The 17,029-nt window shown below is 46.0% G+C and overlaps 1 protein-coding gene across 1 annotated transcript in view; it reads left to right on the forward strand.

Annotated features, from left to right (window-relative positions):
* The first annotated feature begins 2,428 nt into the window (after positions 1 to 2,428).
* Positions 2,429 to 17,029, forward strand: part of HMGN3 (high mobility group nucleosomal binding domain 3) — a 37,146-nt gene continuing 22,545 nt past the window's right edge. The window contains exons 1-2 of the mRNA XM_040598064.1: positions 2,429 to 2,543; positions 14,158 to 14,762. Coding sequence (XP_040453998.1) covers positions 2,429 to 2,543; positions 14,158 to 14,762 — 720 coding nt within the window. The remainder of the gene's footprint in view (positions 2,544 to 14,157; positions 14,763 to 17,029) is intronic.

Genomic DNA, 17,029 nt, shown 5'->3' on the forward strand with positions numbered 1-17,029 from the left:
GTGCGGATGGATGACAGAGGAGATGCACAGGAAATAACAGTCTAACCTTAATGACTGTTGAATTTCCACTGACTTGTGCCAGCATGCTGCTCAAGCCAGAAAAATGGCAGAAGATGATATACAACGTAATTAGTGTCTAGCTAGCAGAAGAAAAGACAGATTAAAAGAAAAATTAGGGAAAGAATAACCCGTTTCTTATCCTGTGCATGAGAAAACCCCATGGAACCTGGATCTTGCAGCCACGTGAAAAATCACTCAAAATTCATATGTCATCAGCTGCCACTGTCAACAACAAAGCAAGGCTGCTATTGATATTTCTGCAGCCAGCATCTGTGCTGTGAGCTGCAGGGCACCGACACCCGGCCGTACTGGGTTTAGTGAAATTTATGGTGAGTCTGCCCCCCCTGAACGGGGAACTCCCCACAACGCGTTTGGAGCTCAGCGTAGTGGCTTCCCACCCATGATCTCTATTACCATTTGCCGGGGTCAGCCAGCTGTAGCAGGCAAAAATGAACGCTTCTTAGGTTGAGTAAAACCTTGTTGAAACACATGAACGTAACAACTGCTCTTTGTTCAAATTCATTGTAAGGAACTGCACGAGGGGCCTCATACCAAAACACAGCCACTTGTTACCACTCCAAACAAATGTGTGCCCTGTGAGATCCCACTCAGGAATTCGAAGTATCTGGGCGGAGGGCTTAGATAGGTGGGGTTTCTGTGAATGCTCTTGTGGATGTGTGTGGGTGGGACAGGGAAAAAGCAAAAGTGAGAGGGGAGTAGAAAGGCAGGGGGAGGAAGCAGGAAAAGAACAGAGAGTATGTTTACACGCCCCCCCCCCCCCCCCCCCCCCCCCAAGCAGATGTAAGCTTGCTTTGGTTATGCTCCAAGCAGACACAACTTGTGCCCACGCTATCAGCAAAGGTTTAGTAGCACAGGCTTACTAACCATGGCTACACTGTTTATGGTTTGGAGCTGACTCATGCCCATCCAGAGTAAAGGCTCACAACTGCGCAGTTAAAAACAGAAGAGACCAGAAAAACAATTCCAGGCACAGGCAGAATAAGCAAGTTGCGTCTCCTCAGAAAAGTGTCTAGGTCTTAGATTTGCAGCAGGGCACTCCCCATAAAAGTCTAAATTAATATTAGCACTGAGCTGTGGGAATTCGTCTTGCAGTCCTTGTGATCCAATCCAGTAATTTAGCACTGGGCTACACATACTTTCTGGCAAAACTTCTGTTCTTAATTTTGAAACTGGAGGACACTCTCCAGTTACCTGCTCTGTAAGTGTGCTAATTCTTATTGCTATTAAAAGTTTTGCTGACTTCAGCTTTCAGCTCTGAGATGGTGTTTGTCTCATTTTTCTGTTCTCTGCCATCTCTCCCCTATTCTGCAACATTGGCTAAATCCAGCTGATAGGCATCAAATCAAATACTGATATGCACATTAAAAAAATGATCAATTACAAGCTGAAAATATCTGCGCATTCTGAACAAATCTCTCAACTTTCTTCTGAATGTGTTTGTGAATCACCTCAGCAGCTACCTCACACCTGCACCACCTGAGGTAGCAAAATCATGACATTCCTCTATCTCCCTGAGAAGAAAGAGGGAATATATTCAGGAAGCCTGGTTGGCCTCAAAAGAACATCTGGGATCTGAGCTCTGCTTTGACAATCTCTGCGTTTTATAAGAAACAGTCAGTGAAGAAAATTCATTAACAGTTCTTGGAGCAAAACCTAAAAAAATAGATCTCTCCCCTCGTGGGTAAAGGCCCTAAGGCTGAGAAGCCTGGGATCACATCCTCTTTTCCGCTGGGTGGAACTCAAGGACTTTTTTCATTCCTCTGGTACTGATAGATTATTGGCAGTTGCAGCTCCACCAGGCTGCAGGTGTCCAGAAATCCTAGCCAAAAGACCACTGATGTCATGTTTGTAGATCTGCTCCTATTCTTAAAAAGACATTGCTGCCTGAGGGACCTGAGCTGACTCTAAATAGATATTTCATAAATCCTGCACCATATCAAAGGGATTGCAACTTTCACCGCTATGATGTTCACATTTAGATATAGGTGCAAGCTTCCAAGAAAGATACTGATTCCTCAGGTATGGTGGTTGCATTGTGTTTATCTTAAGGATACGTATCATTTCAAGGGCAACCACTCCAGGCCTTTTCATGTCTTGTTATGTCCTATGCGTGTGTCTGAACTCTACACTGCCACAGTCTTCTCCAAGGGCAAAAGGATAATAATTCTGTATCTTGTGTTTTGAAACGCTGAACCTAAGTAATTCAGTGAAAGGTCTGGGGTGTTTTTTTCCCTTAGTTTCAATAAAGATAGAATTTCATTCTTCATGCACATCTCTGTCTCACAGCACGATGGTCAAACCTGGCAATGATTTTAGTTGGCAGTGGAGAGCATGTCTGTACTACGTAATGAAGAGTGTTCAGAGGGCTACCAAACAGAGCCGAAAGCTGGATGCTTCACACTGGAACATGAAGTACACGCTGCGCGTTACAGCATCATTCAGGCACAGATTCCGCAGCAGAGGTATGACATCTGCATTAGAAGGTAACAGCAGTTCTAGAAAATTCCTTTCTCATCATCTAGCTGAACACATATTTTTAGATAAGGTATTTAAAGGGAAACAAAGAAGCAGATGTATGAAATTGCAGAGGTGGGCTTGAGGCTGTGATCTCATTCATTTCCTCTCTAAGGAAAAGACCAAGACAAACTTCCAGTGAAGAAGCTAGAAAAACCTTAAATCAACAACATAACTTCTGAACGTATATCTTATTCTGTATATAAAATACAACATGTCATATGCAACACATTACAATATATGAGGTAATATATATTGTCTTATATTTTCTATTACATGTTATATTCCATGCCTATTTATACATTTTGCAGATGTGTGTATATATATATGTATAAATATAAAACGGAGTTTACTTCTTAAATTAAGAAAGATATAAAGATAAATTTCACTCTGTATAGCAGAACAACCTCACTTCTCCCCTTCAAAGGTACGTCTCTGTATGTTTCTGGCATATAGAGATACTGTAGCAAAATACTGAGGCAGTTTAGCTTTACAAAGTATGATGTAGAAGTGCTTTCAGAGTACATTAGCATACTGTGCTTCAGCAGCTTTGATTTCTTCTCACAGGAGTTAAGAAATTCACTTAATCAGTACATCTAGGCTCAGCTTACCATCTTTTAATACTTTAATATCTTTGTTGGAGATAGCACTGTGTAACCCTCAAAAACCAATCATCACAACTTCTGCTGGCAATTAGGATGAAGAAAATTAAACCCAGGAGAGGCGCTAGTTGTGCGTATAAAGCTGATCCCCATGGGGGTGATTGCCTCACCTACTAGAGCATACCAGAAACATCTCTTAAGGCTTTACATCATCACCATACTGGAAAAAAATTTATAAAGTGGCAGTATGTTTGATGTATGTTGTAGACCTCTGAAGTTTAAAGGCTATGCCAGGTGCATAGCCTCAGCTGCAAATAGGTTTGTTAAACAAAACCAAACAAAGAAAAAGAGATCTTCAGTCAACTCCAGCTAACTCTCTTCTCTCTACAGTTCTCCACTATTTAAATTCAAAATGCCTAAATCAGCAGCTATGAGATCCCTTCAGCTCCTCACTGAAAACACTTGTTACTGTATTTGCTGACTTCCACCGTCCACCCAGCTGTACAGGCCCCCCTAAGATAACAATGTGTGCTATAGCTAATCATTTATCATTTGGGGATTAGAAGCAGCAATATGAGTTTTCGGGAAGACTCATTTATTTTTAGTTCAGTTTGTAACAAGGCATTTACAGAGTTAGTCATACAGGTTTGCAAACATTTTAAGTATAATACATATTTTTCAAATGTTTTTCATCTTTGCAGTTGACAGGGAAAGGATTTGTAGAAGCACTTAGCTTCAAGCCTAACTTTGCTTCGATCAAAGACAAGGGTTTCATTGTTTTCAGTGGAAGTGGACAGCTGACAGCAAACCTTTGAGAAATCCCACCAATGACATCTCCTCAGCTTGAAGAGGATGTATGGTGTAAAGTTTTGTGGGTTTGGGGGGTGGTGGTGCTTCTTTTATTTTTGTGTGGTTTTACGTATCTTGGGAAGTTAGCAGCCATCTTGTAGCAGAAACAGGTGGACTAGTTATATTCTCATATCTGTCTTTACTAGAGGGGATAAGTACAAGATTAATTTTGGGGGGGGAAGTCTGCGTGCGATGACAAAAAACAGAATGGGTGCAAGCATGCTGTAAAGACAATAAGAGTTTTATAAATACAGCTATATCTAACACACCAAAATTTTCATAAACATATCTTATTAGAACATACCATGCTTGCATACATATACAGGTTTTGTGGTTTTTTTTTTTAATAGTGAAAAATTTCACCAATTAATGCTTTTTTTCGTACAAGGACCACATACTGTTTACTGTACAGAACCAAGCACTCTTCCATTAACAGTTCTATCATGCATTACTGAACTTTAAGCATTCTGTGAGTGTTAATGCCTCTAAATCTCCTAAGTGGTTATGTCTAATGGAGGACAAAACATACTTTTCAACAATGATTCTAAAGCAGCACTCTGGAAACATTTTTTTAAAAAAGTGTTTAGAAGTTTAATTTAAACAGTCCATAAAATGATAAACTATCTTTATTTCCTGAGTTTCATTAACTGTTGCTCATGCCTTTGTTGGCTGCTATGACTAGACTTTGATATAGCAACAAACATAATTTATGACTTTGAGGCTGGTTAATATGTTTACTTAGTGGTTAATATGTTTACTTACTACATTATCTAGCAGTTGATTTAGGATTTCCCATTTAAATTACACTGGCTATTTAAAGGCCTTCTTTGACAAGGTTTCCACTGCATTGTCTTTTTCTTCTTGTCAGCTCAATCAATTATTTATTGACATATTTATCATGAAATATACACAAAAGGGGACAAGCACAGTTAGCCCAGGAAAACATATTGAAGGAAGATGGAAATAATTAACGTATATTTATACTACTTCCTTGCTACAAAATAGCTAGTAAAGCAACCTCTACACCCCTAGTGCAAACTTGGAGAATACTGATTCATACTTAACATCTAACAGCAGACTCTTACCCAGCAGCGGATGCACCCTCAGCGTGAAGTTGAGGAGAGCGATCTCATTGCTGTAGTCTCAGCCACTCTACGCCAGACCACTGCAGCTACAGTTTGTGTTTGCTTTCATGCTTGCTACCTTTCCAGTTTGAGGCAGATGAATTGATTGCAGAGAAACTCTAAGCAAAAACTGAAAAGAGCAGTAATAGGGGGGTGTGGAGAAAGCACTTGCTCTGTTAAGCTGGTCCAGAATTTCAACAGAACATTAAAAGCACTGGCTTGACCTGTTCAAAGTAACATTAAATAACAAGCTGAGAAATATTATTGTTCCTGTGTTGTAGCAGCATTTTGTCATTAGTCAAGGTGGTCTCATCACACCTTCATCTAGGATGAACTTTATACAACATCTACACCAAAAAATACACCCACCTACCTTTTAACAAAGTAAATAAATGTATACTCAGTACATTTAGAGAATTTTTAAAAATAACCATTAAGTTTTACCTGATCCAATTAAGTCCTTTATAATATTCCCTACAGTTAAATTCTTACGGATTATTGACAGCAGGGCTTAGTGCTATGGAACAAAAATCAGTCAGTAGCTTTTGAGATTTTTCTTTTCCCTCATTGTATGTTAACAGAGGGCCTATCGCTTACCTTACAATTGAACTTGATTTTAAAGTTTAAAAGAAACTCTTCCCTGTTTTTGTCAATCAGCTAGGGTAGCTCAGAGAAGCATGATAGTGATGCAACTGCTATTCTATACTATCAGGAAAAAATCAATCCAGATTTATGAAAGTCCTCCCAATATTTATGTGGGTTTTTCAATTTCAAAGACTGATTCAGAGCCTTAGCAGGATTAAGTACCTCTTGTAGCTGCTCAGCTCTCTCCGTCAATTAAAAAAGATGCTCAGGGCAGCTGGTTTTCTGTTGTTCACACAGCTGGCTGTAGCTAGGCTGAGTGAAGAACACTTGGGGCACCCCCAGCTGCTCATTACCACCCCCACCATAGATTTTCACCTCCCAGGTTCTGCCAGCATAACTTGTCTGTTTGCTCCCCAGCCTGTGTTGAAATGAGCCAGGCCCACTCACTTTCAATGACAGGTCTTTGCAGATCCATCTTGGTTTGCCCAAACTGAAACAGAGAGTGACTGACTGAAAGACTTGGCCAGCAGAACTGAGGGCAGCAGCTTTCAGAGGATTTTTATGGTTAAGGGGGTGGAGAGATCCCTCAACCTAGCAAAGCTGCAACTGAAACGGGGCATCACCCCAGTTAATTGTATGAAGGCTAAAATGCTGCAGCACAACTGCTGTTCCAGCAGGAGCTAAATGAAGTCTGTTGCCCCCAGCTACAGATCATTGCCCTGCTGCAATAACCGGAGGTCAGCATTTACCCAGACCCCACACTGTATCTGTGATTGTTGTCAGACTCAGGTCTATTAAATGGTTTGATTAGTTAAATACCTCTAAATACTTGTGTTTCTAAACCAACCACCTTGATAAGTAGTGAACTAAGGTCTGGCCACATAAATTGATATATTGACAGACCTGAGAGGAATCTCTAGCTTCACCTGGTTCTGTAGTAGGTGGAACAGCATATAAAACCTTTGTCAAAGCTTTTTGAAGAGGAGTTAGGTCTACTTTTGCCTGTTTGATGCATACCATAATGTGGAAAGCACTTCAGGGTGCTTCTCTGTTCTCATTTATTAGCCACTTCATTCTAGAAGGGCTTAAACATGCTAAGAATAAATGTGGAAAGCAGTGTATTCAAGGTAAGGCTCTTGCATTCGGAAAGCAGATATTAATATCAAGTGGAAGTATGTGTTTGTGGGTGCTTTTAGAAAGGGCTGGTTTAGAATTAAAGGCAGAGTTCTGAAGACAGGGCTACTGCAAGTAGAATGACTCAGGAGAAGGTTTAAGGTTAGGGAATCACTTCTGTGGAATTCTTGTCTGGGATCAGAAAGGCTGTTCCCCTGGCTGTGCGGATTAATTCAAGATTTACTACTTTTAATACTACTTTATCTTAGAAGGTGGCATCTTTCTTGGTCCAGCTTTTGTATGCAAGGAGATTAGAAGGCAAGAAGCTGAGACAAGGGAGAGAAAAAATATTGTAAGACTACTGTTAGTTGTGGCAATTTAGTGTCTATGATGTTATTTAGAAGGCATCATGGCTGGGGGTGTGGCTGACCCTGAGATAGATGAAGGCCGCTGCTCTTACTTCAGCAAGTCATGCAAAAAAATGCACTTGTGTAAATGGGTCATAAGCTGCCTCATAGATTTATGTAATAGAGTGAGAAAGCTAGAATGGCAGGTGGTTGCCTTACTTTGGCAATGGGCTGGATAACCACGTGGTGTGCTTCTCATTTAACTTCAACAGGCGGTCGCCTCTTCAGGATGAGCGTTTTTACTGTGCTACTACTACATCATGGCTTAACAGGCTTGTTAGTCCTAGAACCCTGATTCTCCTCAGCTTTTTATAATTTCATTTCCTGAAGTCTTAATTTCTTTTTATAAGTCACAGTGAATGTTGGACATACGTATCTGATAAGACTTTTCTCATAGCAGTCTCTGATACCTGAAAAGAGTTGTTTTGTTTGCTGAACAAGCCTTCAAGAATTTCTGTCTTAAAGGGTTCTTTTTTCTTTTTTTTTTTTCTTTTTTTCTTCTCATTTATTTGTTCTTCTTTCTCTGGAACCAAAGTGGTGCTAGAAGACTCCAAAGAAGTTTCCAAACAGACTTGCTTCGCTTGGATATTTTGAGAACTTACAGGACCGGGGTGCTGCCGTGGAAGGACACGGGAGGGGCAGGCAGGGATGATAAGGAGTGGGAGTTGCCCTTTATGTGAGAGATCTCAGGAATGCACGGAGCTCTGCCTGGGGCCAGCTGAGAGCTCATGGGTGGGTTAAAGGGCAAACCAATGTGGGTGACGTTGGGGTGGGTGTTTGCTGCAGGCTGTGTGATCAGGAAGAAATAGATGAGACCCTCTTTGGACAGCAGGAAGAAGCCTCACATTCGCAGGGCCAGGTCCTCCTGGCAGACTTGAACCACACCATATCTACTAGAGGGGGAACCCAGCAGGGTGCAGGCAATCCAGGAGGTTTTGTGGGGAGCTGACAACCACAGGGGCTTAGCTGGATCTGATAGTTCCCGTACTGGGTCTGGCTGGGATGGAATTAACTTTATTCATATGGTGCTGTGGTTTAGATTTGTGACCACAACAATGCTGGTGACACACTGTTTTAGCTATTGCTGAGCAGTGTTTGGAAAGAGTCAAGGACTTCTCTTTCTTACTCTGCTTCCCCACCCCAATAGATTTGGAGGGGACAGAACCAGGCAGATGACCTAAAATAACTAAATAGCTATTCAATGCCATATAACTTCATGCTCAGCAAGAAAAAAGGAGATTTGTCTTTGAAAGGCCATGATGATCAGGAGAAGCTCTTGAGGACTGGAAGAGAGCAAATGTCACTTTTGTCTTCAAGAAAGGGGAATTACAGGCTGGTCAGCCTTACCTTGATCCCTGGGAACGTGAAGGAGAAAATATTTGGAAACATTTCCATAATTGTATTAAGGACAAGAAGATGATTTGGAGGAGTCAGCACAAACTTACGAAGGGAAATCACTTCTGTCCAACTTGATAGTCTTCTATGGTAGAGATAACTGGTGGGGAGAGTGGTGGATATTGTTTATCCTGACTTTAGCAAAGCTTTTGACATGCTCCCATGACAGCCTTATTGACAAACTGATGACGTATTGGCTAGGTAAGTAAGAGGGCAATAAGATGGACTGAAAACTGGCTGAACTACTAGGCCAAAGCCTGGCAATGTGTGGTCACAGGGGCACGTTTAATGGCATAAGGTCTTTCTGGAGACTAGTCACTACTGGTGTACCCCAGGGGGCAATACTGGAGCAACTAATGTTTAACATCTTCATTTTATGACCTAGATGATACATTCTTGATATGCTCTTTCAGGAGGTTTGCAGAAGATACAACTGGGACCAGATGGGTGTGCTGCCACTTCTGAAAGATGACCTCGACAGCTGAAGAAATGACCAGACAGAAATTCCACAAAGGGAAATCCAAATCCTGCCGCTGAGGAGGAATAATTCCGTGTACCGGTAGATGCTGGCAGCTAATGGACTGGAAAGCATCTTGGCAGAAAAAGTCCCTGGAGTCCTGTTGTTCAAGAAGTCAGACACAAGCAGCGTTGTGTCCGTGTGGTCAATGGTGTCCAAGGCTGCATTAGGAAGAGTGTTGCCAACAGGTCAAGGGAGGTGATTTGTCTCTACTCAGCCCTGGTGAGATGTACCTGAAATGCCATGTCCAGTTCTGGGCTATCCAGTGCAAGAGAAACATGGACATACCAGAAAGTCCAGCAAAGGTCTGTGAAGATGATTAAGGGATTGGAGCATCTGATGTACACAGTGAGGCTGAGGGGGCTGGGACTCTTCAGCTGGGGGAAGAGAAGCCTCAGGAGGATCTTAGTCCTTCCCATCAGGCATATGTACACGTGGGTAAAGAAGCTGGACCCAGGGTCTTTCCAGTGATAGTGGCAGGACAAGAGGCAATGGGCACAAACTGAACTACATGAAATTCCCTCTGAATGTAGGAAAACACTTACTGTGAGGGTGCTCAGTAGCTGGAACAGGTTGCTCGGGGAGGTTGTGGAGTCTCCATCCTTGAAGATATCCAAAACCCAATTGGACACAGCTCTAAGCCACTTCCTGTAGCCGACCCTGCTTTGAGCAGAGGGTGGACTAAATTATCTTCAGAGGTCCCTTCCCACTTTAACCTTTCTGTGATTCTGTTATCTTAAATATTAACAACTCATAGGCTGATCATAGCATGGAAGTGTCAGAAGTAGTCCAAGTTCTCCGAGGTATATGGTATTAGCCAAATTTTGCTCCGAACTTCATTGGTGGTGTTCCTTTTGACTGTTACGGAAACTCTGTATACCAGCTGCTCTATTTCTGCAAATAATCAGGAGATATTTATGGCAAAAAAAAGAGAACTGTTAGATTTCCAAATTCCACTGCCTTTCTAATATGCATGTGGAACTGATGGCATTTTTATTTATTAGTGTGGTAGCAAAGTTGACATTGCTTTCAGTTTTGTAGTTGCTAGCTACTAAATGTCTCTGTTTTGTGCTGTGCCCCACAGTATTTGTGCAGAGCCCAACTGAATGAAGGTTCAGGAGGTTTAAAGTGGTTGTAGTGGTTCAAGGTTCTTGAAACAATGGTAGGAGGAGCTTTGCTGAGAACTCTGACATGTTGCAGAAGCTTGATAGCTTGGAAACCACCTTGATAGTAATGTGGTGACTATGCAGTGCTTGAACTTTTTTCTTATTTGGAGATAAACAATAAGGCTGTTCTGAAATTAAAATGTCATGGGAGTTCCTTTATACAGATTGAACTGCTTGACAGTTTTCTTTTCAAAGGTAACTGCCATAGGTTATTTTTGCTTACAAGTAACAGTTATGGAGTAACAGATATCTAAACAGCACCAGATATTAATAATGACTATAAAATAATTGCCAGACTTTGGAATGCCTATGTTTGAAAGACTGGAACTAACTAGAAGTGTGTTGATTTCCTAGTTTGTATATCCATAACCCCTTACTGCCACCACCTTGAATTATTGGTCTATAGCCACATATTCCTTTATAAGGAACTGATCACAATAATGTCTCTTTTGACAATTCCAAGGCTATCTGTTTGGGTGGCTCCATATTACAAGTGTCATCTCTTGGACATGAGAGGTGACGTAGGGCATCGTTACTTTGATCCATGTAATTCCTAAATGTTACTATAGAAAAGTGGTACTGTTACACTTGCATCCCCTATTTACTTATAAATAGAAACAGTTGTGAAGTTCAAATAAACATGGTCCAGAAGTTTTTTGTCATATATTGGAAGAGAGCATTTTTGCATTTTCTATTTGGAAACCTACATTTTGGAAACATCAGCATTTTACTTGTTAGTGGCAGAGTTTTTCAGACGAGGCATCTTTCACCACCAGCAGGTCAGGTATGACGGAAAAAGACAACAGCTGTAGAAACTACCAGTTACCATGCTTTTTAACTGAGGGCTGCAGCCGCAGGCCAGCCAGTCTGAACGCAAATTCTGTTACAGAGAGGGTGTAACGCAGATACAGGAGGGCTGAGTATGTGCGTAATGGAAGAATAACTTACTGCTATTGTCATGTTTTGGTGAATTTGCCCTACAACTTGCCACTGTCCAGAGACCTGACAGGACTTGCAGTGACAATAAGTGACTAAAACAATTCTGTACTGACCCAGAAAATACTGAGGGAGTGGAGAAAGCGACCAGCTGGACTGTTCTACAGAGCAGTAACTTTTCTGAGTGATTTCATCCTGAGGTACAATGTTTCCATTGAACCTGACTTTGGTTCAATGGAGAAGAAAAGGCATCTGCAAATAACTTGACCAGCTCCACCAGTTTTTTTCTCCCAGTATCATGCTGCTAAAATTTTGCTTTTCCATCACACTGCTCATTAGTTTTAGCTAATTAGAAGTGAAATGTCAACAGGATTGCTTCTCCCTTTCCTGCAAGGCCAGGAAAAACTACTGCTTCAAGTCTACTGAACTTTCTCTCTGCCTGTTCCCAGGCTCCTACTGCTGTCATAGAACTGTTGTTGCTGCCTTCTAGCTGAGAGTTTAAAGAAGCTGGAGTGACCATGGAAAGAAGGTGGGGACAGTTTCAGAATTGAACTTAAGCATAAGCAGAGAAAGAACCAAAGAGTTGGCATAGGGTGCCTGGGGAGATCATGGAATCTCTGTTTGCAGAGATATTCTGAACTTGACAAGGCCCTCGGGTGCTTGCTGTTAACTGAGCAGAGGGTTGTATTTGGTGACTTCTTGAGGTCTCTCTTAACCTGAATTATCCTACAAGCCTAAAAGTAGAGGGACAAGATGAAACGGGAATATAATAGAATGAGGAGGAAGGTAGTCATAGAGCTAATCAGAACTTTAAATATGTTGTGCTGCACATCTCGACAGTTATTTTGTTTGGAATTAGATGTGGGCTTAACTCAAATTTTTGGGTGGCATAGGAAGAAATCACTGCAGTTGTGTGCTGTTTCTGTCAACAGTATTTATCTGATGATATGATACTGGGAGGAGTGGCTGATATACTAGCAGGCTGCACTGCCATTCAGCAGGACCTGGACAAGCTGGAGAGCTGGGAGGGGAGGACCCCAAGGAAGCTAGGCAAGTGTAAGGTCCTGCACCTGGGGAGGGACAACCCCATGCACCAGCACAGGCCAGGGGTGACCTGCTGGAAGGCAGCTCTGTGGAGAAGGGCCTGGGGGTTCTGGGGGACAGCAAGCTGCCCATGAGCCAGCTGTGTGTCTGTGGCACCAGGAAGTCCAGTAGTACCCTGGGGGGCATCGGGAGCAGCGTGGCCAGCAGGTTGAGGGAGGTTTTGAGGGAGGTGATCCTCCCCCTCTGCTCTGCCCTGGTGAGGCCACACCTGGGGTGCTGTGCCCAGTTCTGGGCTCCCCAGTTCAAGGGAGACAGGGAACTGCTGGAGAGGGCCCAGCGGGGGGCTATGAGGATGCTGAGGGGACTGGAGCATCTCCCTTGTGAGGAAAGGCTGAGAGAGCCTGTTTAGCCTGGAGAAGACTGAGACATTGATAAGACCCCCTCTATAAATATCTTAAGGGCGAGTGTCAAGAGGATGGGGCCAGGCTCCTTTCAGTGGCGTCCAGTGACAGGACAAGGGGCAACAGGTACAAACTGCAATGCAAGAAGTACCGTCTGAATGAGGAAAAACTTCTGAGGGTGACAGAGCACTGGAACAGGCTGCCCAGAGACATTGTGGAGTCTCATTCTCTGGAGACATTCAAAACCTGCCTGGATGCATTTCTGTGCCACCTGCTCTAGGAGAACCTGCTTTAGCAGGGACTTGGACTAGATGATCTCCAGAGGTCCCTTCCAACCCTGACCATTCTGTGATCTGTATTAATGGAGGCCTAGCTCTGCTTTCTCATCCTGTGTGGACAGCCCACAGTGAAGCTGTAAGGGTTGCTGCCATCATCCATAGATGATTAAGGACATATGGGAGAAATGCTGGGGAACAGGTGAAAAAAGACATGGGGAAGGGTTAAGCTATAGAGTAATTCTAACTTGTTTCCTTCCCATGTTAATCAATACCTAGGCATTACACTATGTCAGGTGGGACTAAATTTTTGATTAGCCCAGGCACCTCCTGCTGATGTGCATGTTTCTCAGCCTTTCTGTGTAGAACTGTACCGCTTTGTATAAACTACTTAAATATACAGAAATAGCATGCAAACAAGTGGGTGTGACTCCTAGTTTGGTGGTTTACACACAACTGGGAGCAAACCCAGCTGAGTTCCTGCCCTGGTGAATTATTAGTACAAATTAATTAATATAAATCCAACAAAGCTGTTGAAACACTATCAAGAAGAATGTAACCTCTCCTGCTTCAGAGGTGCTGTAGTTTGTTGTCAAAACAACACTACGGGAGAACGAGAGGTACAAGTTCAAGTACCCTCACACAAAGAGGAAAACCAGGCTTATGGCTGCCACATCCTTGCGTGCATCTTAAGCTGCCTAGCTCTTGGCTAAAAGGCAGGTGGCCAACCCCTTGGCAATCCGCTGGTTTCAGTTCTGTTTCTTCCGCAGGTGCTCAAGAAGGATTATTTATTTTCAAGCTGGTAAGTCGATCGCTTTTATTTTTCTCATTAAAACCTTAAAGAAGGGTATTTGCTGGCATTTGAACTCCACTGAAGAACCGATTACACCACCTTGTAATGGAGCTTTTTCTCAGCAGCACGGGTTTGTCTTGCTAGTGGTTTAACAGGGTACGTGAAGAGGAGACCTGAAGAAAACCAGCTTCCTGACGTTGAAGATGACCGGGGGATGAACGGATTCACCCGGCTAAACAGACCCCCGGCTCTGGGAAGGGAGAACGGCCGCGATGGGGAAAGGCTGCAGCGGATTTCAGCCGAGGAGGAGAAACCGGAACTGGTGGGAGGAGAAAATGAGGGGAAACTTGAACAGGTTGGAACAATTCAGCCGTACACCGGGCGCTGGAGCGTTCTTTTCGAGCGGATGCTGTCCGCTGCACGCAACTCGCGCGACGCGCCCAGACCGCCGGTTCGCCTTCCCAGCCGTTAAGGAAGACCCTCGGCGCGGCGGGACGGGGCTGCGGGCGGGCGGGCCGCCGCCAGGCCGCGGCCCCCCCTCCGGGCGCGGGGCGGCGAGCCCTGCCTCCGCTCCCCGCAAGGCGCGGGGCCGCCGCCGGCCCCAACGGTCCCCGCGCGCGCCCGCCTCGCCCCGCACGCCCGGCCTCTGACCCACGCGGGCTGCCCCTGATTAGCCCGCTCCCGTCGGAGAGGGGGGCGCGACGCAGCCGGGCAGCCAATCAGGAGCCGGGGCTGCCCCGCTCTGCCCACCCCGTCGGCGAGGCGGGCGCTGGCGGTGGGGGCTGCCGGGGCGCCGGGGGCGGCGCGGCGGGCACCGGGCGCGGGCAGAGCTGCGGGCACCAGCGACGCCGGTGTCGCCGCCGCCGCCGCCACCACCGGGCGGATCCGCGCTTCTGCCGGAGCTTCCTTCGTCGCTTTACTTTCGCGGCCCGGAGCAGGGACATTATGCCGAAGAGAAAGGTAAGGCGCCCTGGGCGTGCGGCCGGTCCTGCCTCCGCGCCGCCCCCGGGCAGGGGTGGGGGCCCGAGCGGCGGCCGGCGGGTGAAACGCGCGCTGGGGGGCCGGGAGCGCCTGCCGCTCTCCCGCCGCCGTGCCATTCCGTAGCCGCCGGATCGCTCCCGAGCCCGGGTATTTTGCTGCCTGTTGCAAGCCCCCTCCACCCCTCCCCGCCGCCGCCCCCTGTTTACTTTCCCGGTGCCGCGCGGGGCGGCGTCGCCCCCGTCCCCGGGGGTGAAGTCGCTATCACAACTCCGCTTCCCTCCTACTCCTGCCGCCGCCGCCGGGGAGAAGCGCTGCAGCAGCTGCGGCTTCGCCCCTGGCCCCCGGCGGGAGGAGTTTCCTGCTTGCAAACTCCGGCGCCGCCGCCGCGGGGGGAGCGGCGGGGAGGGGGCAGCCCCCGCCCGGGGCAGCCGGATCCCGCCGCCGCCACCTCCCGCCGTGCCCGGGTGATGGCTCCGAGGTAACAGGGAGGAGGGGAGAGGCAAGCCATGTTTAAAACAAACTACACCCTTCTCCTCGCCTCCCGCGGCAGACCCGTATGTACCAACTCCGGCGCCCATCCGGGCAGGGCCCCCGGGGGCGGGGGGCGGGCGCCGGGGCGGGGAGGCGCCTCCTGAGGGAGCGCGCGCAGCCCCCGCCGCCCCCCGCCGGGCCGGCGGAGCCATGGCGGGGGCGAGGGGCCGCCGCCGCCGCCCGGTTTTTGCTCTCGGGGCGGGCAGCCGCTTCGAGAGGGAGCCGCCGGCGGGGGCCGGTTGCGAGACCGCGTTCCCCAAGGGACAGAAACTTGGGCGGCCCTTGGGCGGCCGGGCTCGGTGCTGCAGCGCTGGTTTTTTTCCTGCCCGTCGGTTTCCCGCTTGAACCCGGAGCCCCGGCTGCGTGCTGGCCGCGGGCGGCGCTTGCGGCGCTGGCAGAAGGCGGCGCGGGGCGGCCGGTGGCAGCCGGCCCCCTCCCCTGGGAGGTGCGGGGCGGAGGGGGCGTCCGCCCGGGCCCGGCGGGGGGCGGCCGGCGAGGCCCTGCGGGGGGTCCTCGGCGAGAACCTGCTGGCAGCCTTCCGCGGGCGCTCGTTGAGTGTAACGAGGGACTCGACGCTGATACGTGCTATGACAAAAAATCATAGCTGCAGTCCTTTAATTTTAACTAGGTCAACCAGAGCAAAGCGGTTTCTGTTTGGGGGGATTTCCCAGCTGTCACCTGTGACCTCCTGGTACACCATATCTACGCTGGGGCTCACATCTGTTCTAATAAAGTTGCGGGTTGCTGATGACTTCCAGGTAGCTGCGTGTTCAGTTGTTGTCCTTTCCCTATCCATTATGGGACGTATCAGAACGTCAAATTGTCAAGTATGCTACCGAATTATTTAATTCATAGTTAAGAACCTGATACCAGTTCCAAAAATGGATACAGCTGTGGGGTCGATTGCCTTTATTGGGATAACACGGCTTGAAGTTAGTGAATGTTTGGCAGTTTTTCCTTTTGCTCATCTGTCATTGCACCCTTGTGTATGCCTCATGCCTCTGCTTTTTTAGTGCCATTGCTTATCATCAGAAAAAAGTTGAAAATTATCCTGTACCCGTAGGACTCTCCACAACTTTTGAAACCTTGCAGGCTTCCTACCCGGCTTCCTTTGCCCTTCTGTGTTATTACATATGGGGTTTCAGGCTGTCCTGAAGAGTGGTAGAGTTAAAGTCACTCCTGTAGGTTTTTGTGATCTGCTGTAAAATGTTTAAGAGAAACTGTCTCCTGAGTAGTAAGTCCGCAAGAACATGTCTTCTTTCTAGAAGATTATAAAAAAAGTAATAAAAACATTGCGTATGGGATCAAAGCGATGGACATGAATTTTAATGGCACAGTTTAGTTTACTTAGCATTGTATGGGTAAACATTTAAATCTTAAGATTATATATGAAGTGTGGGTTTTGGGAAGCACAGGTTCCAGAAAAGTGTGTGATTAATGGCTTTGCTTTTTGAGAAAAGTGGATTTGCCATAAGTAGTCTACAACAGTCAATTTTATTCCAGAATAACATCCACAGAGTGAGAAGTTAGTGGTACAGCAGTAGCTGAATAATTACGCAGTTGGCTTACACGTGGAGACAAAATCATCACGTGAAGCCAATAGTCAATTCTTCTATTAACATTTCTAACTTACAAAAAGGCTGCTAACACTGAAAGTTTTATAAGAAAATAAACGTAAAAAGTCAAAATGAGAATTTTTCACAGTTATAGGGGTA

The sequence above is a fragment of the Falco naumanni genome, chromosome 6, assembly GCF_017639655.2.
Source record: "Falco naumanni isolate bFalNau1 chromosome 6, bFalNau1.pat, whole genome shotgun sequence".
NCBI lineage: Eukaryota > Metazoa > Chordata > Aves > Falconiformes > Falconidae > Falco > Falco naumanni.